The sequence below is a fragment of the Mauremys reevesii genome, linkage group 1 (assembly GCF_016161935.1).
Source record: "Mauremys reevesii isolate NIE-2019 linkage group 1, ASM1616193v1, whole genome shotgun sequence".
NCBI lineage: Eukaryota > Metazoa > Chordata > Testudines > Geoemydidae > Mauremys > Mauremys reevesii.
In genome coordinates this window covers 47498362-47519592 of record NC_052623.1, presented here as the reverse complement: position 1 = coordinate 47519592, position 21231 = coordinate 47498362, and the positions used below count along the sequence as shown (strand labels likewise).

Here is a 21231-nt window from a genome sequence, read left to right as displayed (position 1 = left end):
CAACATGTAGGGACTGATTATTAGGGATTCTGAGCACTAGGTTGCTTAGGTCTCTAAGTCACTTTCATCCACTCTTACAACTTTGTTGCAGTTTTGGCATTTTGTTGTGTCTTCTGTGTTATCTCTATAATGCGTGCTACAATATCTTGCTACTCCTCTGGCAACATTTGTTCATGATAGACAAGCTGTTTAGTTCAAATCAGTTTGAGCTAGGGCTGCTCAGCACCTATGAAAATCATGTCCTTCATGTGTCAAGTTGGGTACTCAAAATTAAAGACTTAAACTAGTGGATGCTTTTGAAATGTTGTGCCTTAACCACTGCCTCACTTTCCCTATTTGAAAAATTAGGTTATTTATTCTCAACAAGGGTGTTGTGAGGTTTAATTCATTTGTAGTTGTGAGATACTGGGATACAGAAGATGAGCACCACAAAATGCCTATAATAAGTAAATCAAGACCATATTTTACACCTCCGATTATAAAGCTCAACAAATATTTTGACTCTTTTTTTTGTTTGTTTTCTTAGGTATAACATTGAGCCCAGTTTGTACTGTCCATTTTTCTCTCTTGGAGCATGTATGGAAGGTCTGAACTTCTTGTTCAACCAACTCCTAGGAATCTCTCTCTATGCAGAGCAAACTGAGAAAGGAGAGCTCTGGTGTGAAGATGTTCGCAAACTGGTGAGAATTCTAATTCCTAACAGTCCTAAACACAAAAGTGTATGGTAGAGCTGCTCATGTGGTCTCTTAAGAGACAAGGAACAGGTTTTCAAAGGTATTTAGGTGCCAAAGGATGCAGATAGGCATCTATTGGGATTTTCAAAATTGCGTAGGGCATTTATCTCCACTTGAAGCCAATGGTAAGTGACTAGTCACTTGTGACAATGCCTATATGCATATGTAGGCGCCTAAATGTCTTGAAAAATCTCTCCCCAAGTGAAAGATGACAGAGTCAGAATGGCTGGGTCTCTCTGTAGAGAGAAACAGAGAGAGAATTGTATTTTCTGAATTAAACCTGCAATAATGTACATGGTTGTTAACTCATGCAGCTACAAACATGCATTCTTACTGTGTAGGGCTTTTACTCTTCCCTTCTTTCCTATTTATTTTCTTATTTGACTCAAGCCTTCCTATTTCTGGCTTGTTCTGTAGGATAGAAGTAGCAGACGTGGACTGCTCTCTATTTGCCATTTTGCTCAGTTCTTTTGTCCTTCCGCTCCCTTCCCGTATTCTCCAGTGGGCATCCTCCCTCCCTTCCACTTCCAAACTCAGCCTCCAGTGAGGACTGCTGCTCCTCAAATCCTCAGTGGTAAATCTACCAGTTCTGGCTACCCTCTCATATCTGTCTCCTTGGTAAATCAACTCCTGCTGTACTTAATTTATGTTCTGCAGCCCTGGAGTAGTTAACTTGCCATCTGATGGTAAAAGATGGGGTGGTTATTTTTATTGTGGCGTGTGAGAGTGATCAGTTTGTATATACTGCAGAAATTTGTGCAGTTTGAATTAGCTTTGAAATATTTGTACATCAATATTTCAACTGCAGTAGAATAAATTATTCCTATATTATTTTTTATGTAAAATTATGTGCTGCAAAATATAAGCAGTATAAACCTTTTCATTTGAATATATCTGAGAGTGATACTTTCTCACCTTCCCAGCTCAGCAGAACTTTTACTTTGGAAATTATATATTTATTTCTTTTCCAGGCAGTTGTCCATGAAAATGAGGGCTTGCTGGGGTACATCTACTGTGACTTCTTCCAACGAGCTGACAAACCACATCAGGTAACAACTGGGGACTGACTTCACTGGTGGTTTTGCTTGAGTAAGGACTACAGTATTAGGGTCATTTACTATTAATATAAGTCCAGCAACATACATTTGGACTTAAACTAGCACTCAGATAAATTCACACATATCAAGACCACCTGTAAGGCCAAACGTAATTCTAGAAAAGTCTATAATGTATTTAGATTCTAGGAATACTTAATTCCAAAGTATATATAATAACACTGATTGTTCAACTTCCTTTAAACTTTTTATTTTTGCCAGTAACTTCCTTTTAATAAGCCCCACATATGTTGAATCCTCAGATACTACACTGACAGGCACTATGAAAACCCTAAAATAAGCAGTTTTTTGAGAGTTAGTGCCTTCTTATTATCTACCTGCTGCTTATGAACAACCAATATCTGAAATCAAATGCACTCTGTACCAAGGAAAAAGTCCAGAATGTCAGCTGGATCATTTCTCAAACCTCACGTTAAATAGGTGAAGCTGTCTACAATTTTTAGACATGCTGACTACCACCGTGGTGCCAGTCTATAAACTACAAAACAAAATACAACAGAACCTCATTAATTGGCATTAATGACTGAGAAATATTTTGCAAATGCCTGACTTTTATGAATATGTGAATAAGCAAACACACACTGTGAAACAGCATTATTACTTATTTTGTCAAGTGTGGTTTGGTTTTAGTTATTTTTGCTAACACTTTGTAACGTTCTGCGATATATTTTATAAAAGAATGATGTCTTAATAAGATGTCTCCTCACGATAGAGCTTGCTGTTAAAACTCTGCCAATTAATGGGGAGAGAGACTGTATATGACCTATAGTATTTGTAGGTCAGCGAAGTTCTGATGTGACAATAAACTAAGTCTTTTTGGGAAAGATGGGAATTTTAACCTTTTGGATATTTACTCCTTAGATGGTTTAAACTTAAACATGCTGCTTTTTAGAAAATAAAAATTTGTTCAAGACGTTAAAGCTATTGCAATATTTTGTTTTTATCTTTATGAAATAAAAGAATCTTTTAACATTATTATAATCTCAAGTAAAAAAATAGCAAACAGAGATGGGAAAGTATAATAAAGACTGGCTCAAATTCTGCTATGTTACATTGAAGCAACTCTATTGAAGTTAATGGGATTGCATTGGTGTCACAGAGCAGAATAGGACTCTTACTGTTAAGACATGCAGCATTTATTTAATACTGTTAATGTGACAACATTATCTGTATAGCATGGCTTTTTCTGAGTGGTTATTTTATCTTCAAAGGACTGTCACTTTACAATTCGTGGAGGCAGATTAAGGGAAGATGGAGAATACCAGCTCCCTGTTGTTGTTCTTATGCTGAGTCTGCCCCATTCGACTAGGAGTTCACCCACATTACTAACCCCTGGCATGATGGAGAATCTATTCCATGAAATGGGACATGCTATGCATTCCATGCTGGGACGAACTCGGTACCAACATGTCACTGGTAAGACATCAGGAATAGTGATTTTTTGTTAAATGTTTGAATGAATAATTTGCACTTATTAATTTCCTGAAGTAGGGAGTATGTATTTAAATAACTGTGGTGTCTTGAACCTGGTAAACCAGTAGTGAGGTAGGTAGTTTAGTTTAGTTTAGTTCTTCAAACTGCATTTTAAAATTAAGTGTGCAGCTATGGAGTAATTTTGTCTGCAGGGTTTGAGGGGGTTCCAAAGAGGAGGGCTCTAGACTGTTCTCGGTGGTACCAGATGACAGAACAAGGAGTAATGTTGCAGTGGGGGAGGTTTAGGTCTAGGTTGGACATTAGGAAAAACTTTTTCACTAGGAGGGTGGTGAAGTACTGGAATGGGTTACCTAGGGAGGTGGTGGAATCTCCTTCCTTAGAGGTTTTTAAGGTCAGGCTTGACAAAGCCCTGGCTGGGATGATTTAGTTGGGGACTGGTCCTGCTTTGAGCAGGGGGTTGAACTAGATGACCTCCTGAGGTCCCTTCCAACCCTGATATTCTATGTATTTCTTAATCTTCCAAAATATTGTATAATCTTTTAAATTTTATTAGGGTATTACAGATCTTTATATCATAGTGCAAGTTTCAGTGACAAGCCTGTGAAAAGTCACATTTCGAATTAACCCTCTACACCTGTTGATTCAATTTATGATCTCTGTTTACTGTCTTGACTCTGTTAGCACATAGGAAAAGTATAACTTACTCTTGAAGTGCAACCTGGAAGTATATTGCAGCATCATACAAAGTATCACAATTCAGATGCCTGGCTGCTTGGCTGGCAAGATTGGAGATTGAAAAGCAGCATGCTCAGTCCTTGGGATAGGATCATGGGTAGGGGGAGGACACCTCTTGTGTTCTCAGTGACTAATGCACAGAGTGACGTTGACTGGCTTCAAAGGGACGTGTATCCAGCTTTTGCCCAGAAGGAGGATTGTCATAAATTGTACCCTTTGAAGATGATGGGGGAAAAATGCAGCTGGTGGACGATCTCACTTTACCCTTAACTATGAACAAGGATGAAAGGAGCTTTTCCTTCAGAGTTAAGACAAGGACTGTTCTATGTTTGATTCAGCTATCACTTTCCTTAATTGAAACTTTAACTCTGCTCTGAAGGACAGAAATTTAGAGTAATCCTTGACCTCAAATTTTCTTTTTCCTTTTTCATATCAGTTTGTTGTAAGTCTACTTACCACTCCCTCTGGGATGCTGTGAGAATTCCTACAGCCTCCCGATATTAGTTTGATTTTCAGAGTCCCAATTACAAAAAGTGAAATTGGTCCCCTTTCCTGCTAAGGAATCCAACAAACTCTTTCTTGCTGTCCCTTTGATGCTTTCTAGTGGTGTTACCCAGTGCCCTGCAAGCTCCCCTCTCAACCAGTTCTGCTTGTAGTAATAGAATAATGGGTTGATTGAAAGTAAATTGAGCTCAGCTTGCACCCAACATAAAAATATGATGATCCTGGGTTGTAAATGATTTAGAAAACTTATTGTGAAAAAAATTGCATCAAAAGTGATTTTTTAAAAAAAGAATACACTTGCAATATGGAAATTCCAAAGCCAGGTTGTACATTTTGTTAGTTGGTAAACAAAACAAATTGGTAATTTATCAGCGTGGAATTTAGTATGTCGTCTTATCACAAATAAATGAACGTGAATGAACACACTGCCTACCAAGTCACATATCACCAGACATTCACAAAAGGGGAGAATAGTGCACATAAGAAAAAAAGAGAGCTCCTTTTTCATTGTCAGTCCTTTTCAAACCATGGCACTCAACATCAGTGTACTGGATGGCAGCTGGCCAGCTGTGTGGCCCTGCTCTCATCTTTGGCAAACGGGTCGGAGTCCTGGTTTTGTCCAGACTGGTTGGCACATCATATACTGCATTTAATATTTGCAAACAGTTCAGAAAGTTATTTTAAGTGGCTGTGTCAGCTGACTTGAGCTTGTGGGGCTAAAAGTTGCAGTGTAGATGTTCCCACTCAGTCTCGAGCCCAGGCTCTGAGACGACCTTCCCTAGTCATGTTCCAGAGTCTGGGCTCTAGCCTGAGCCCAAATATCTGCACTGCAATTTTTAGCCCCACAGACCAAGCCCCATGAGCTGACCTGGGCCCTGTGACTCAGTTCCATGGTTTTTTACTGCAGTTTAGACATGCCCTAATAAACATGCTGCGAAATTTGAGGTTGGAAGTGATATTTGCTTAAAGAGGTTGTTTCTTCAGGGAAGGAGATAGCTTAACATTGGGGTCAGGTAGGAAATAAAATAACTGAGGACTTGCTATTCCTGACTCAAATTTATGTTGCTGCTGTATATACAGCTTTGGTTCACTGCCGTCTCATTTTGTCTAGTACCTCTCAGTGTTGCTGTACAGTGCTGATAACACAGAGCTAGAGTGAAGGTGATCAGGGAAGAGAGAGAGGATTTGGGGGTTGTGCTTTTTAAAACACCATTGTGTGACTGCAAGTAATTTACTTCCTCAAATTTATTTAGAACATGTTTTGAACCTGCAAAAATGCTTTCACCTGATGATTGCATTGTTAAGAAAGGCCAATAAAAACCAGAGATACGTGAGCTCAGCAAACAGATGGGAGATAAGAACAAGGATTGCGAGTGGGATTAATGCAGAGTTTGATTTACATTGGGACTGGATTTAGGTTTAGGACAATTCAGAAGATTTGGTGTTTTATGTAGGGCCAGATTGGCTGCAGCTTGGTTTATTTTAGCAAGGTGTGGTCCACAGCTTCATAAAGTGCCTCTCCCAGCTGTTCAAATATTTTTTTACTTTGTGATTTATAGTAAAATGTGTAGGATAATAATGAAGTTTTTCTGCCAATATGTACAGTAATGGTATAGAAATAAAATATTGACTTAAGGAATGAAAGACTATTACAGTTCATTAGAAGTCCAAATTAAATGCTAACGAGCTCTTGGAAAGATAGAATTATGTGTGCTAATGTAAATAGCTGTATACTCATATTCTCAATCTTTTCCTTCCTTAGGGACCAGATGTCCTACTGATTTTGCTGAAGTTCCCTCTATCCTGATGGAGTATTTTGCAAGTGACTATCGAGTGGTTGATCAGTTTGCAAGGCATTTTCAGACTGGCCAGGTAGGAAAAATGAACATACAGACTATTTAAAATATTATAAGCAGATTTGTTAAATGAATTAATTTTTTCAGTTTTCATTTATAAGGAAGTATTAAGACAACAATAAACTTTGGTAACATTAACCTTATATTTTAATTTATATCTAATGGTTGACAAAAGAATCATTTACCTTCCCCACAATAAGAAGCGCACAGTGTATAAAAGGAAATTGAATCTCTACATTTGAAATTGTACTGGCAGTTTTAAACTTTCAACCAAAATCATTTTGCAAAGGTTATACAAAAAGTGGTACAATAAATAAGCTACTCTACGAACCAAATGATGTGAAAAACAGCTTTTAATATTAATACCAAAGTTAGAAATTCAGTGTCTTTAATATTATTTTTGCTCTGACTTTATATAGTGTTAAATCATATTGTCACAAAATCATGGAAAATAATGGGGGATCAACAGTATGAGGCATTTCTGCTTCCAGAGCAGGATTGTTCACATAGGGTACTGAACTGCTTTAACTAGTTTTAAACACTTCAAGTTATTGTTGCACTGCTTCACCTAAGGTACCCGCCCCCCGAAATGTTGCCTAAGTGTGCCTTTTCTTAGTTATATCCCAGTAATCCTGCCTGTATGTATGGCCTTGTACCACTCTGTCCAATTCCTTCCCTCTTTTGTGTTTACGCTTTACAAGGGCTTACAGACAGTGCTCAGATTTTCCCTGGGTTCAGATTTTTAGAAGCAATCTCTGTTTTTGCAATTGCTCCTGCTGGCACAAATTCTAGTAGATGTCTGACTGTCTGCACCCACAAACTGGGTAGCTATCTATCTAAGGACAGTATTTGCATATGCAGTACACAGCAGGTGCAAAATTGTACCTGCCAAAATTGAGGCTTAGTTGGGACTTATCTGAAAATTTGGCTCTTATTCACTGTGCTCAGCCTGCACTTCTCACTCAGGCACCTCTACACTTTCTCCCACCTGTTCCCATACTTGAGGGGAAAACTCCATAAAATCCCTGTCCTCTTTCACATTCCTTCTTAAGATTTACCTGTAAAACCTGCCATCCGACAGTGGCTAGGCTGATGGCAAGACGAGACGACCAGTTTAACTGCAAAGCTTCCTTATTTTGCTGTCATCTTGTCCTTGCATCTCTCTCTCTTTCTCTCTCTCTCTCTTGCCCGTTTCTTCCTTCTGTTGTGTCTTGTAATATTACTTGACTGTGAACTCTCTGGGGCAGGAACTTTTTTTGTTTTTGTTGTTAATTTCAATGTACAGTGCCTAATACAGTAAGGCCCTTATCCTGGGTGGGGCTTCGAGGAGTCGCTGAAATACAAATAATAATAACAATAATCGATATGTATCCAGTTCTTTTAGTCTTGTCTCTAATTAAATCCCTTAATAATTTCACGGTTGTTCTGGGAACTCTCTTCATTTTGCCTAAATCTTTAATGTAATTCATTTTACGGGGCCATAGTGTATGGAACCAGCAGTTCAGTGGAAAAGTACTAGATATTAGAGTGTTTTATCTTTGCAGTTATGTTTTGAGAACATATAAAATGTTTGGTTTGTTTCTGGTCATTTTGCCTCTTTTACTTTAATTTAGATATTTTAGATAGGTGATTCTCAAACTTTTGTACTGGTGACCCCTTTCACACAGCAAGCCTGAGTATGACCCCATTTGTAAACTAAAAACACTTTTTTATTTTTAACACTATTATAAATGCTGGAGGTGAAGTGGGGTTTGTGGTGGAGGCTGACAGCTCGTAACCCCCAGTAATAACCGTGTGACCCCCAGTTTGAGAACCCCTGCTTTAGATAATGTTGGAAAACTTGGGTATATAACCTACAGAACGGTAGCATAAGAAAAGTACACTCAATTTCGTGGTGAAAATTAGTAGTAGTAGAACGGAGTCATTTTAGGGATTTATTAGGAATAATTATTCTGTTGACCAAACCAAAATATAGTGAGGTCCTTTCTAATATTTGCTTAGTAAGCCCACTACATGAATGCATTTCCACTTGAAAGTTACCCTAATTGATCTTGAAACGTTACATCTCTTAAATTAGTACATATTCTGTGTATCAACTAAAGCGTGCTCTTTAGCGCCACAGACTTCAGTGGGTGAAGAGTTCTCACCTCATGAGGCATTTGGATATTTGCCAGATTATACAAGACAAATATCTTCTTAACGGTCTGATCCAAAACCCATTGATGTCCATGGAAAGAGTTGACTTTGGATCAGTCCCTAAATGTTTTTAAAGTAAAATGTTAGTGCAACAAGCCAACCAGTGTTACATGTTAACTCCTTATTAACAGTCTTTTAATCATTTTTCCAACAGCAAAGATTTTGTTGTCAACCTTGGTAACTAACTGTAAACTTAGGAGTACTCATTCAGTTCAAAATAAACTTGTTGAATTTTACTCCTGTCTCATTCTTCCCTAGAGATTTATGAATCAGGATAAGTGCAATCCAAACAATACAAAAGTTTTTGGCACATTTGTATTGATAAATATATGTTTTCACTATGTTACCACACATAACATTTTCACATTACAGCATGCCTACAGAATCTCATCCCTCATCAGTTTTGGATTCCTGCGTTAAAGCTCACTCAGATGTTTTTTGACATAAAGTGATTCTATGTCAGGCTCGGACAAGGATCCCTTCACCATAAGCAGAGGAAATTAGAAGAAAGCGCTGTATGGGACAGAGTGACCATACCTGGCTAGCTGTTCGCAGGGCCGCCCGGGGGGGAGAGGGGGGGGAAGTGGGGCAATTTGCTCTGGGCCCCACAGGGGCCCCCACGAGAATTTTTCGGGGCCCCTGGAGCAGGGTCCTTCACTCACTCTGGGGGCCCCGGAAAAGTCTCACGGCGCCCGGGCCGCCGAAGTGTCTTCCGCTCCGGGTCTTCGGCAGCAATTCGGCAGCGGGGGGTCCTTCTGCTTCGGGACCCACTGCCGAAGTGCCCCGAAGACCCGTGGCTGGGGGTCCTTCCACCCTGGGACCCGCTGCCAAAGTGCCGGGTCTTTGGCGGCGGGGGCTGCCCGCCGCCGAAGACCCCAGGCCCCCTGAATCCTCTGGGTGGCCCTGGATGTTCATGCATGGTAACAAAACACAGTTTATATTTGTTAAGCCATTTCAGAGATACTAAGCAAATTAATGATATATCAGAAATCTGTTTCAGATGCTTTATTAGCCAAGCTCCAGATTACTCAAGCATGTAGTGTGTTGCATCCACAGTGGTGATCTGCAGTTAATTCCTCAAAGCAGGAGACTATTACATAGCATGAGAAACTTTCAACAGACATCTATAAAGTCATAAACATTCAGTATTATATTTCAGTAGTATGAGAGTAATTGGAAATATTTTGCTGTCTGCTTCTATAGTAACTTTGTGTGGTTAGTTAGAATAGCTTGTATAGTATCTATTAAAATTGAAATTATTGGTGAGGCTAGCTCTCTCTCCATTTGTGCCTTGGGAACTGCACTATCTAATGTTGCTTACTGGAGGTTCTCATAGCACTCAATAGTATTACATGCCTTACCAAAGTGGTAAACATCTGCTTTCATATGGGACACTCAATCCTGTAAGGTGTTGAGCACCAACAACTCCTGTTGAAGTTAGTAGGAGTTAAGGGTGTTCAGCACCAGTGTTTTCATCATTTGGCAGGTTTTAACCCATATAACATGTTGTTGAAATAAATATAAAAACTGAAAAATAATTACATTCTAGCATTCTCTGGGAAGTTTAAGTGTAGCGTTGCTTAAGTATTCTGAAGTTATCTGATCGCATATGGATTCAGAGCATGAGCACATTTGATCTTCGGGGAAAAACATCTGAAAGAGATTTGTGGAACATCATTTACTGCTTTGTGTCTTCAAAATGGTTTAAATCTAAACCATGTTTTGTTGCAGTTCACAAGCTAAGAACCAGATACTATATCCCATTTAGCACTTTCTTTTAAATTTCTTCTGCATTGGGTGTAGATACTTGCCCTTGTATGGCATAGAATTATTGTGTGCCAGGGAGCAATTGAATTGAGTGAATGTTAATGTAGGAATTCAGTTTTGCAGGGCGACAAGACTGGATTAGGCTGCAAGATTAGGAATGGAGCCTGGAGCTACTGTGTGGCACGTGAGGTTTTGAACTGCTGTTTTTTAGTGTTAATTTTTAAAATTTAGATTATATTTGTAAACCACTGTCTAGAATCTAAATAAATCTGCTTTTCCTTTCTTTAGTCAGTCTTCAGAAATTTAGGAAGCTAATGTAAAAGATTTCAGTGTCTCGGATTTACATATGAATAAATTGTAGAAATTAGGAAAAATACCTATTTATTACTATAGTAGTCATCAGTAGCAACTGCTTTATTTAAGCTTGCTCAGTAGATTCTTTAATAAACCCCTGGTTTCACACACTTATAACTTCACAGAAATTGATCTTTGGGGTTCAATTTTCCATGCTTGGTCTCTGCCTGGAGGTGATTTTTTTGTGTAGAAAGTTTGAGCAAAATTCCCTTGAGCTGTTTGAGTTTTGTGAATATGAAAACAAAATCCACTGTATCCATTATGAAAATTATTCTAACCACACTCTTGGGAAAAAAATGGCCATGGCACAAATAGCTGAAGTGTGAAACTTGGCATAGGCATTAGCACCAAATTCTGTTTCTTACACAAACTAGGCATCTCATTAATTTCACTTATGAATAAAGGGACTCTAACTGTGGCTTACTGCTCCCTATAAAGTCAGTTGTAGTAGGATAAGGTCCTGGGCTCAGAGTCTTCATTGAGGTTTGGTTCCTGGCTTGTTGTATGGAAAGCAGTTGGTTTTGATTTTTAAAACATATGAACATTTGAAAATTGAGTATATACAGCAGAAAAATTATTCTATAGAAACACTCTTAAAGATATATAAGTATTACGCACATGTGAGCAGCTGGATAAAGGCCTGAAAGTCATGAAAAGACTCACTTTGTCTTCTATGGTTTTGGATTTGTTCATAAGTGCGCACTGATGGGTTTAAAGGAACTTAGAATTTTCACTGGCAAAATTAGCAAAACTGAGTCCAAAAAGCTAGCCAGCCCCAAAGTAATAGTTCTTCGAGTGCTGGTTCCTCTGTGTTTTCCACTGTGGGTCCACATTCATCCAGAGTCGGAGAATTCTTGCAAGCAGCATCCATTGGTTTACACATGTGCCATAACTCTCTTTATGCCTCAGATCAAGGAATAAAGGGCAGAGTGGACCAACCACCTCTCCAGTTCCTTCTTATCACCACATGGCCTGGGTCAGAACCTCCAGTGTACGGAGCTGCTGCTTCCTCATAGTTATTCTTTGATCCGTAAATATTTCAAAATTGGCCTTAGTGCCTTTGTATATAGTTTTTTCTAGTCAGATAGATTTCCCCACCTCTGGGACCCCCTCCCCCTTATCCGGCTATGAGTATTGGACTATGCCCAGAATTCTGGGCTTCAAAAACTTGTGTCCTGTCCTTGTTATTTCTCTGTTAACGAAGACCATAAACACTGCCTGTCTTGCCTGGAGGAGGAAACACAGCTAAGGAAAGCGTATGCCACGCTTTCCTTAGCTGTACCGGTGAGGCATGGGAATTCCAGCTTAGAAAGTACCTTATGGAGAAGGCCATGCGGCTGCAGTTGGACCCAGACTGTGGGACCTGTACATTGGCCTGACTCAACACGGAGTGTGTCTCCCGCTGCAAAGTAAGACCCTGCTGCAAGGGAATCCTTTCCTATAGACACTCAGTTAGGGTCTCATTGAGAAGGCAGGAAATGCTCTCATAAGCAGGTCACCCTCTAAGGCCTGGTCTACACTAAGAATGGGGGAACTACTAACGCAAATTCAGCCACAGTGAATATGAATGGCGTGGCTGGTCACCCTACTAGTTCGAACACGCCGTCCGTCAGCCGCCCGCGACCGACGAACTCCCTCCCAGGTCGACTCCTGCTGCCTGCTCTGTGGAGTAGGAGCGGAGTTGAACGAAGCTTCTCGAAGCGCCGCGACTATCGAGACTCGTATCAGGATTGGAAGAACTCTCTCGAACTCCAACCGCCGAACCGAACGACTAGTAGACTAGTGTGTACCTAAGTCTACCTCGAAGACAACCAGTCCCACTCTGCGTAAATGGAGCAGGTCTTATCTAAATATTCTTTAACCTTTGCTGGCTTCCACGTTCTGGTTAGCCTCGTGCTGCAACACAAGAAGGAACAGTTCATGTGCGGGACCAAGGGACACTGCCACCAAAGTTTTCCAATCAGCAGCACAGGGACTCAAGCACACCTACAGTGGAGCACCCATAGGGGGACACACATCAAAGAACCATCATTACTACGAAAGGTGAGTAACTTCTTTCCTCCCATAACACTCCTGCCATTGGTCTTATGGAAAATTCAACAGGACAGGGCATGAATCATCCTCATCACCCCAAACTGACCCAGACAATTTTGGTTCCCAAATCTCCTACGAATGTATTCTTGTTGTTGTTAGTTTTAGTTATATATTATAGACGTATAGAAAGAGACCTTCTAAAAATATTAAAATGTATTAATGGCACGCGAAATCTTAAATCAGAGTGAATAAATGAAGACTCGGCACACCACTTCTGAAAGGTTGCCGACCCCTGCCCTAATCAGTACCTTCCTGCCAGTAAAGATGTCTACTCCTCACTGAGACTTAAACCTTGTACTTTTGGCTCTCACTAAGCTTACACCCTTTGAACTGCTAGCTATATGTCCCATGTCTCACCTGTCCATGAAAGTTGCTTTCTTTATAGCCATCACCTCAACTAGAAGGGTAGGTGAGCTCAGAGCCCTAATGGCAGACCCAGGATACACCATATTCTGTAAGGACATAGTCTCATTACAACTATATCCAAAGTTCACAACAAGGTAGTTTTGGAGTCGCAAAGTAATGCAATTGGAAAACCTAATCCCAGCTATACATATAAAATGGTGGGATCTAAATTAGCTTTTACCATTCATGAAAGGGATCTTGGAGTCATTGTGGATAGCTCTCTGAAAAGTTCTTCCTCGGTGTGCAGCGGCAGCCAGAAAAGCTAATACACCTCTACCCTGATATAACACAACCCGATATAACACGAATTCAGATATAACTCGATAAAGTGGTGCTCCAGGGGGGCGGGGCTGCGCACTCCGACGGATCAAAGCAAGTTCGATATAATGCGGTTTCACCTATAACCCGGTAAGATTTTTGTGGCTCCCGAAGACAGCGTTATATTGGGGTAGAGGTGTATAATGTTAGGAACCGTTAGGAAAGGGAGAGATAATAAAACAGAAAATATCATAATGCCTCTATATAAAGCCATGGTACATGCACACCTTGAGTACTGCATGCAGTTCTAATCACCCCATCTCAAAAAAAGATATATTGGAATGGGAAAAGATACAGAGAAGGGCAACAAAAATGATTAAGGGTATAGAACAGCTTCCATATGTGGAGAGATTCAGAAAACTGGGCCTTTTCAGCTTGGAAAAGAGACAGCAAACGAGGAGATATGATAAAGGTCTATAAAATCATGAATGGTGTGAAGAAAGTGAATAAGGAAGTGCTGTTTACCCCTTCCCATAACACAAGAACCAGGGGTCACCTGATGAAATTAGTAGGCAGGAGGTTTAAAAGAAAAAGAAGTTCCATATGTACTTGTTAATTAGCCTGTTTATAAGCTGACCCCCCAAGATGGATAGGTAAAAATGGCAAAAACTGTATGACCTTTTCATAAGCTGACCCTATATTTATGGCCCGTCAGGGTAAGTCGCTAGCAGGATAGGACGTTTTGTTTACCTGGAGCATTCGCAGGCATGGAGCCCCTCAGCTCCCAGTGGCTGCAGTTCACCGTTCCCAGCCAATGGGAGCTGCGGGAAGTGGCAGCCAGCAAATCCCTCGGCCCGCACCGCTTCCTGCAGCTCCTATTGGCTGGGAACGGCGAACCACAGCCACTGGGAGCTGAGGGACTCCGTGCCTTCGAACACTCCAGGTAAAGAAAATGACAGTGTATTAAATATTCAATAATTCAATAGAGCTTAAAATTTTCAAATTCTGTTGTAGACCTATTGATAAGCCGACCCCCGCACTTTAATGCTTTACTTTTTTACCAAAAAAATTCGGTTTATGAACAGGTATATACGGTACTTCTTCACACATTGCACAGTCAACCTGTGGAACTCATTGACAGGGGCTGTGAAGGCCAAAAGTATAACTGGGGTCGAAAAAGAATCAAGTTCCTGGAGGATAGGTCCATCAATGGCTATTAGCAAAGATTGTCAGAGATGCAACCCCTTGCTGTGGGTGTTCCTAAACCTGTGTCTGGCAGATGCTAGGACTGAATGACAGGGGATGGATGACTCGATAATTGCCCTGTTCTGTTCATTCCCACTAAAGCATCTGACATTGGTTGAAAGATGGGATAGTGGGACTATTGGCTGACCCAATATGGCCGTTCTTATGGTCACTTACATATAAAAGGATTGACTGGATTATTTTTTTTTCCAAAACTGCATGCATTGGAGGAGAGGAGATTTCATTCCCTCAATGTATGACAAACTAGTCCTTTATCTACAAAGGACAAAACTAATTAGAAAATCATCTAGACTATTTTTGCCAAAGACGAATGAATTTGAGGTCAAGCAATCGTCTACCAGAAGCTCTCTAAATGGATCTCAGGCTGTACTTTGCTCTGCTACCAGCTGTCACATCTTCCTGCCCTCAGAGGTAAGGGCTCATTCTGCAAGAGCACAAGTGACAACAGTACCAAGGAAGTACCTCTAATTGACATTTGCAAGGCAGTTACGTGGTGTTTCCTCCACACGTGAAAGACGTTATGTGCTAGTACTGGATACCTCTGTTGATGCACCCTTTGGGACAGCAATCCTTTGGATGGCTCTTCCACTTGTATCCTTGCACCCTTTTTCTACTTGAATACTGCTTGTCAGTATACGTATGGACCAGTGCTTGAAGAAAAAGAAAGTTACTTACTTTGTTGTAATGGGAGGTTCTTCAAGATGTGAGGTCCCTATCTGCATTCCACTACCTGCCCTCCTCCTCCCTTGCTTTGCATCATTCCTGATTCAGGGTAGAGAAGGAACTGGAGTGGCAATTGGACTGCTTCACCCTTTATGTCCTCAGTTTGAGGTATGAGGACTATAGCACATGTGCAGACCCGCGTACACTGCTTGCAATAATTCTCCAACTCCTAGTGCATGTACACCCGGAGGGGGATACAGATAGGGACCACACATCTTGAGGAACCACCAGTTCCCACAAGGTAAGCAGCTTTCTCTTCAAGAAGATGCATACCAAGCTTATTATTTTTCCTTAAAAACACCCACACACAAAAAACAAACCTCTAGGAAATTAAATACAATACAGATACCCATATTAATATTGAGGTTCCACTGCACAGTTAAAATCATAGAAATGCAAATGTTAAAGCTCCAAGAATGTTAATTAGACCACCTTGTGGACATGTACTATTTTGTGTTCCCGGTTTTCTTGTTAAATGTGTAGCAATGTGATGGTGGTGAATGCCTAAACTAAACCATTTTTCAACTTCATGCCTTTTTGGATGCTAGCTTGAAAAAGTCATTGTCTCAACCGTTTGTGAGTTTATTTATTTCCAGTATTATAGGCAGATGGAATTACAAAGGTGGTGGTTTATTAATCTAATTAAAGAAATGGGCCTGGATAGTCAGAATTATTACTATGATTCTGTTACTTCTTTTGGGGTAAGATAAATAATAGTTCTATAGCTGGACCTTTAACTCAGTTGCTTGTTGTTGGGGCTATTGCTGCTTTTGGCAAGGAGACAAAGTGGAAGAGAGAGCAAAATAGAAAAGTATGGGGAAAGACAGCTTTCTGTTGATGTCTGCAAGAACTGGTGTGTTGGTCAGTCATGGATAGGTGCCTGAGGCAGATGAATCAGCCATGACAGGAGCATATCTAAACCTTGGCTTGCTTCCCCAGTCCAGAATGCCATCTGGCTGGTCTCTGCAGGTCTCTCTCTTTCCAGTGGCTCTCGAACTAGACTAGGCTTGATAGGCCGCCTCATTCTGTCATGCTGTTTTTGCTGACCAAAGTCTCTATTTTTTGAGTTCCATGTCCTCATCGTTTCCCCAGTGAAACCTAACTTCTGACACCAATTTTAGCCATTGTTTTCTTCTTGCTTGTGAATGATCCTTTCAACACAGCCCTTGGGTGTTGATATTATTAGTTGATATTAGACTATACAATTAATCACTATATCCTATTAGTCACAAACCCTCATATTGTAGAATATCACTTGTCTCTGTGAATCTTTATGATTTCCCCTGAACTCATGAGATAGGTGTAATTTACTTAAAATGATCAGCTGTTCTTCTCTGCTTCTCATACTGATGCTATGTCTCAGGTGAAAGGACAGAGTCTTGCTGCTGTTGTGGCACCTGTATAGCTACAAGAGTACACATAAAACAAGTTGGTAGGCTGAATGAGGGCGAGCAGTTCTTTCTACATCTTCAGCAGCAACTTTTTGGAGAGCTGTCTCTCTGGTCCTTTGGCGAGGGAGATTTGGTGAGCACAGAGAGCGACCAGTGCCCATCTCTATTTGCTCCTTGCACTTGGACTCAAGGAGCTGGGGAACATAGTAGAAACTCCCATCAGAGCAGATTATGAAGAAGAAGAGAATAGTGGAGTGAAAGCAGTGGCTGAATTTCCATATTTTCCCTGCCATGAGAGCACCTGTTCACTTTTCCAGTATAGTGAGAGGATTTCTATATTCACTCTTCCAGTGTAGCAGAAGCATGGCAGTGAAGAGAAATAGTCAATTGTAAGTTGTGGATTAGAGCTGCTGAAAGTGCATGAGCTAAGTTAGGGGGTGAGGTGGTTTGTCCTACATAGCCCATGGAGAGTGTGATATCACTTGCACTGTCTGTCCCCATCACAGAACCTCACTGTTGTATGTTCCTGTGAACTGCAAACCTGGATTCCCCATTTTAGTTAGGATTTGTAGGATTGTGGTTTACCAAAATGCCTATGAGTGAATTTCTAGTGTTTTGTTCTGTTTTAAATTGCATACTGTCTGACAGCTGCTATACTTAAATTTATCTTAATGTTGTTTTAAACGGCCAAAATATAAAACGGTATAAATCAGTTGTGCTGAAAGAGCCAATTTGATTTGAAGTGTAGCAGTGATCTTGGCTGTAGCATTTGTTAAAAGTTATAACTATATAAATTATATACATCCACTGCTGCTAAGATTTTAGGTGTTCAGATTTTGTAATGCAGAAAAAAATTGCAAATTAAAGCTACATATCCAATTTTCGTTATTGTACTGTATCCAAAATGTATATGTTGGTTGTTGGTGCTTAATAACAAAATGTGCTTAAACATGGATCAGGCACAAAGTTTCTTCCATCAGGCTGTCATCTTGCATACACTTATGTGCTCATTTATTTCCATGATGAGTGGTCGTTGAAGTGCTTGCAGGATAGGGAGCAAAATGCACATAGATAGGACAAAATGCACTGGCAGATGTAGAGGAAGAATTATGTAACCTAAATAATTTGTCATCTGCAAATTTTGCTATTTCATTATTTACCTCTCTTTTCAGATGATTAATAAATACAGTAAACAATAATGGACTTAGTACAGAACTGTGAGGCACCTGCTGTTAACTTTTGTCTATTATGAAAATTTAACATTTATTCCTATTCCTTTTCCCCCTGTCTCTTAGCTAATTTTTGGTCCAGGACAGTACTTTGCCTCGCACAGTATGACTCTTGGTTTCTTTGGTAGTCTCTTGAGAGGGACCTTGTAAAAGACTTTTGAAAATATAAATAAATAGTGAGCTGGTTCTCCTTCATCCGCTACTTTGACACATTCAAATAATTTTAATAGATTAGTGAAACATGATTTTTGTTTGCAGAAACTGTATCATATCATCATCTTCCACTGTTTTATTATTCTATTTTAAATCTGTTCAGCCAGTTTACCAGGTACTAATGTAATGCTTACTGATCTGTAATTCCCAAATCATCCAGGAGTTTTTTAATATTTATTTGTTTGTTACCTTCCAGACTGCTGGTACAGTAGCTGTTTTTTTAAATTAAAAATTACCTATCTTTGCTAGCAGCTCAGCCACTTGATACTTGAGCTCCTTCAGAACTCTTGGGTATAGGGCCTGGTAAATTATTGCTTTTAAAATTATGAATTTCTTCCAGTGGTTTTCCAGTCTCTGAAAATACCTCATCTTTATTGCCTACTCTGGATCTACTCATTTTTGGTATCTCCCTGATATTGTCAGCCATGAAGACTTATGCAAGGATGTTTTTCTAAAAGATATGCTCTAGGAATGTTTTTTGGGGGAAATTCTGTGGCATGAGGTCAGAATGGATAATCACAATGGTCTGTTCCGGCCTTGAAAGATATGAATCCCTTTTATTTCTCAGCAATGTCCTTATCATCCTTAATTGCTCCCTTTCACAACTGATTATCCAGAAGACCCACTGATTCTTTTGCAGGCTTCTTGCTTCCAATATACTAACCTTTAACTATTTGCTCTTAAAAATCCATCTAAGACCACCTAATTTCCATATTGCCTGATGCTATTTATTTCCTGTTTATTGGCTTCAGTAAGGTCAGATTTCCATATTTTGAGAGCGATCTGGTGCTAATAGTCAGTTATGGTCTACTCTTTGCCTTCCTGGTTCCATTTTTATTCAGCAGCACACATGCTGTCTGACGCTGTTATTTTAAGTGGTATCTGTGCCACATCTAAGCAATTTACTTCCTTTACTTTCAATTTGGGGCTTTTTTGGCTAGCCCCTCTTCATTTTATGGAAATCTTCCTGTCCAAAGTTTAGTATCACTGTGTCAGGTTTTGGTACCGTTCTCTCCTCCTAGGATGTTAAATATTGAGGTCAGTATTACATTGTGGTTCAGCTACTTTTAATTCTTAAATTAATGCCTGTGCATTAAGTAAAACCAAGTTGAGAAGCAATAATTTAATCTGAGAAATTGCTTCTCTAACCTTTGTCCCATTTTGCTATTAGACCAGTCTGCATATGATTAGTTGAAGTAATCCATTATTAGCCTGTTAACCTTTGCTGCCTTTTTATCTGTCTTTACACTCAATATCCTTTTCTTGATCTGGAGGCCAACAATATAGCTAAATTCCTATTCCAAAAATAATCACATACTTCTAAACGAGGAGTCTTCTATATTCAGGAAAGAATTAGCACTGGAATAATAAGACTATTGCAGGACAGAGTTAATGTCCATTGGTCCAGTTCTGCAGGTTGAAATTTAACAGCTGTGTACATTATGACTGGCAAAATAGCAAGTACTATTGTCTCCCATTCTCAGGACTATACTGCATTTATCTGGGGAAAAGACATTACAAGGTCCTGACAAGTGGCTGCAAAAAAAGGTTGTGCAACTTGAGAGTTCTTATCTGTTTTTAACTTCCGGATTCCATTTAGTTAATTGCTAACTTTTTTCTGACTTTTGTATAATTTGGTATGCAATTATTATGTATTTTTATTTTATGAACATCAACATAGTTTGGTTTGGAGTCATATCATTTGTGCAGAATCTAAACATATGGCTATGGGATCAGAATCTGTAAACTTTGATGTATTCCTTCTTAAACACTTCATCACACTGTAAAACTTCAGGTATGCTTTTTGAGTTCTGTGTAATAGCAAACATCTGTGTTACAGTGCAGAACCATTGCATAATATTGTTTAACATAATAGCAAGAACTGAGTTATTTTAACTCTGACTAACATACTTTAAAATACTTACAAAAAGAATATGCTTATTGGGAAAACTGATTTATTGAACTGCCTAAAGATGGACTGACAAGAAATGTAGGGCCAGACATTCACCTACCAGTATTTTGAAAGATATGGCATTGAACAGTCTCTGGATGTATTTATAGAGATCTAAATGGAAAAGGGAAAATTAGACTGAAGATTGGGAAAAATCAGTCAGTCTTGCAAGGGATGTGGTGGAGTATTTAAAATAACTTGAGTCATGTAAATGTGAAACATAGATTAGGTTTTATTAAAAATATCAAGAATAGTGTTCAGTTTCGCAAAACATCTTCATGTAGATAAATAAGTAGGATCTGAACCAATACTCAGTGAAGACAATGACTAGGCTCCTATTGACTTCATTTGAGATTGGATCAGGCCCATATGGATTTGTACTAGACATGCTCAAACATTAAAAGGATTTTTTTATTTCTAATATCTGCTACTGAAGATTAGACTGGATGACCCTGGGGCACTGCCTGCAATAGCTGTGTTTTTATTGTCTGAAATAATAGTCATAATATTTTAAATCGGTACATGTTGATAGCAAAGTACAGTAACTCCTCGCTTAACGTTGTAGTTATGTTCCTGAAAAATGCGACTTTAAGCGAAATGATGATAAGTGAATCCAATTTTCCCATAAGAATTAATGTAACTAGGAGGGGTTAGGGAAATTCCAGGGAAATTTTTTTCACCAGACAAAAGACCATATTTTATTTATTTATATACACTCTCTCTCACTCTCTCTCTCTCTCTCTCTCTCTCTCTCTCTCTCTCTCTCTCTCTCTAAGTTTTAAACAATTTAATACTGGACACAGCGATGATGATTGTGAAGCTTGGTTGAGGTGATGAAGTCAGAGGGTGGAGGAGGGTGGGATATTTCCCAGAGAATGCATTAGTGCTAAATTATGAACTATCACTCTGCTAAGCCTCAAGGGTTAACCCATTGTTTTTAATGTAGCCTCACACTCTACAAGGTAGCAAAAATGGAAAGAGGGGAGACAGCATGGCAGACAGACAC

The 21231-nt window shown here is 39.5% G+C and overlaps 1 protein-coding gene across 4 annotated transcripts in view; it reads left to right on the top strand.

The window, feature by feature from the left end:
• The window catches only part of LOC120387781 (mitochondrial intermediate peptidase), a 114479-nt gene that overhangs the window by 44277 nt on the left and 48971 nt on the right, over positions 1 to 21231 (top strand). For all 4 annotated transcript variants that reach the window (XM_039508933.1, XM_039508936.1, XM_039508942.1 and 1 more), the window contains exons 11-14: positions 527 to 680; positions 1706 to 1783; positions 3061 to 3265; positions 6285 to 6394. In XM_039508933.1, the coding sequence (XP_039364867.1) occupies positions 527 to 680; positions 1706 to 1783; positions 3061 to 3265; positions 6285 to 6394 (547 nt within the window). The remainder of the gene's footprint in view (positions 1 to 526; positions 681 to 1705; positions 1784 to 3060; positions 3266 to 6284; positions 6395 to 21231) is intronic.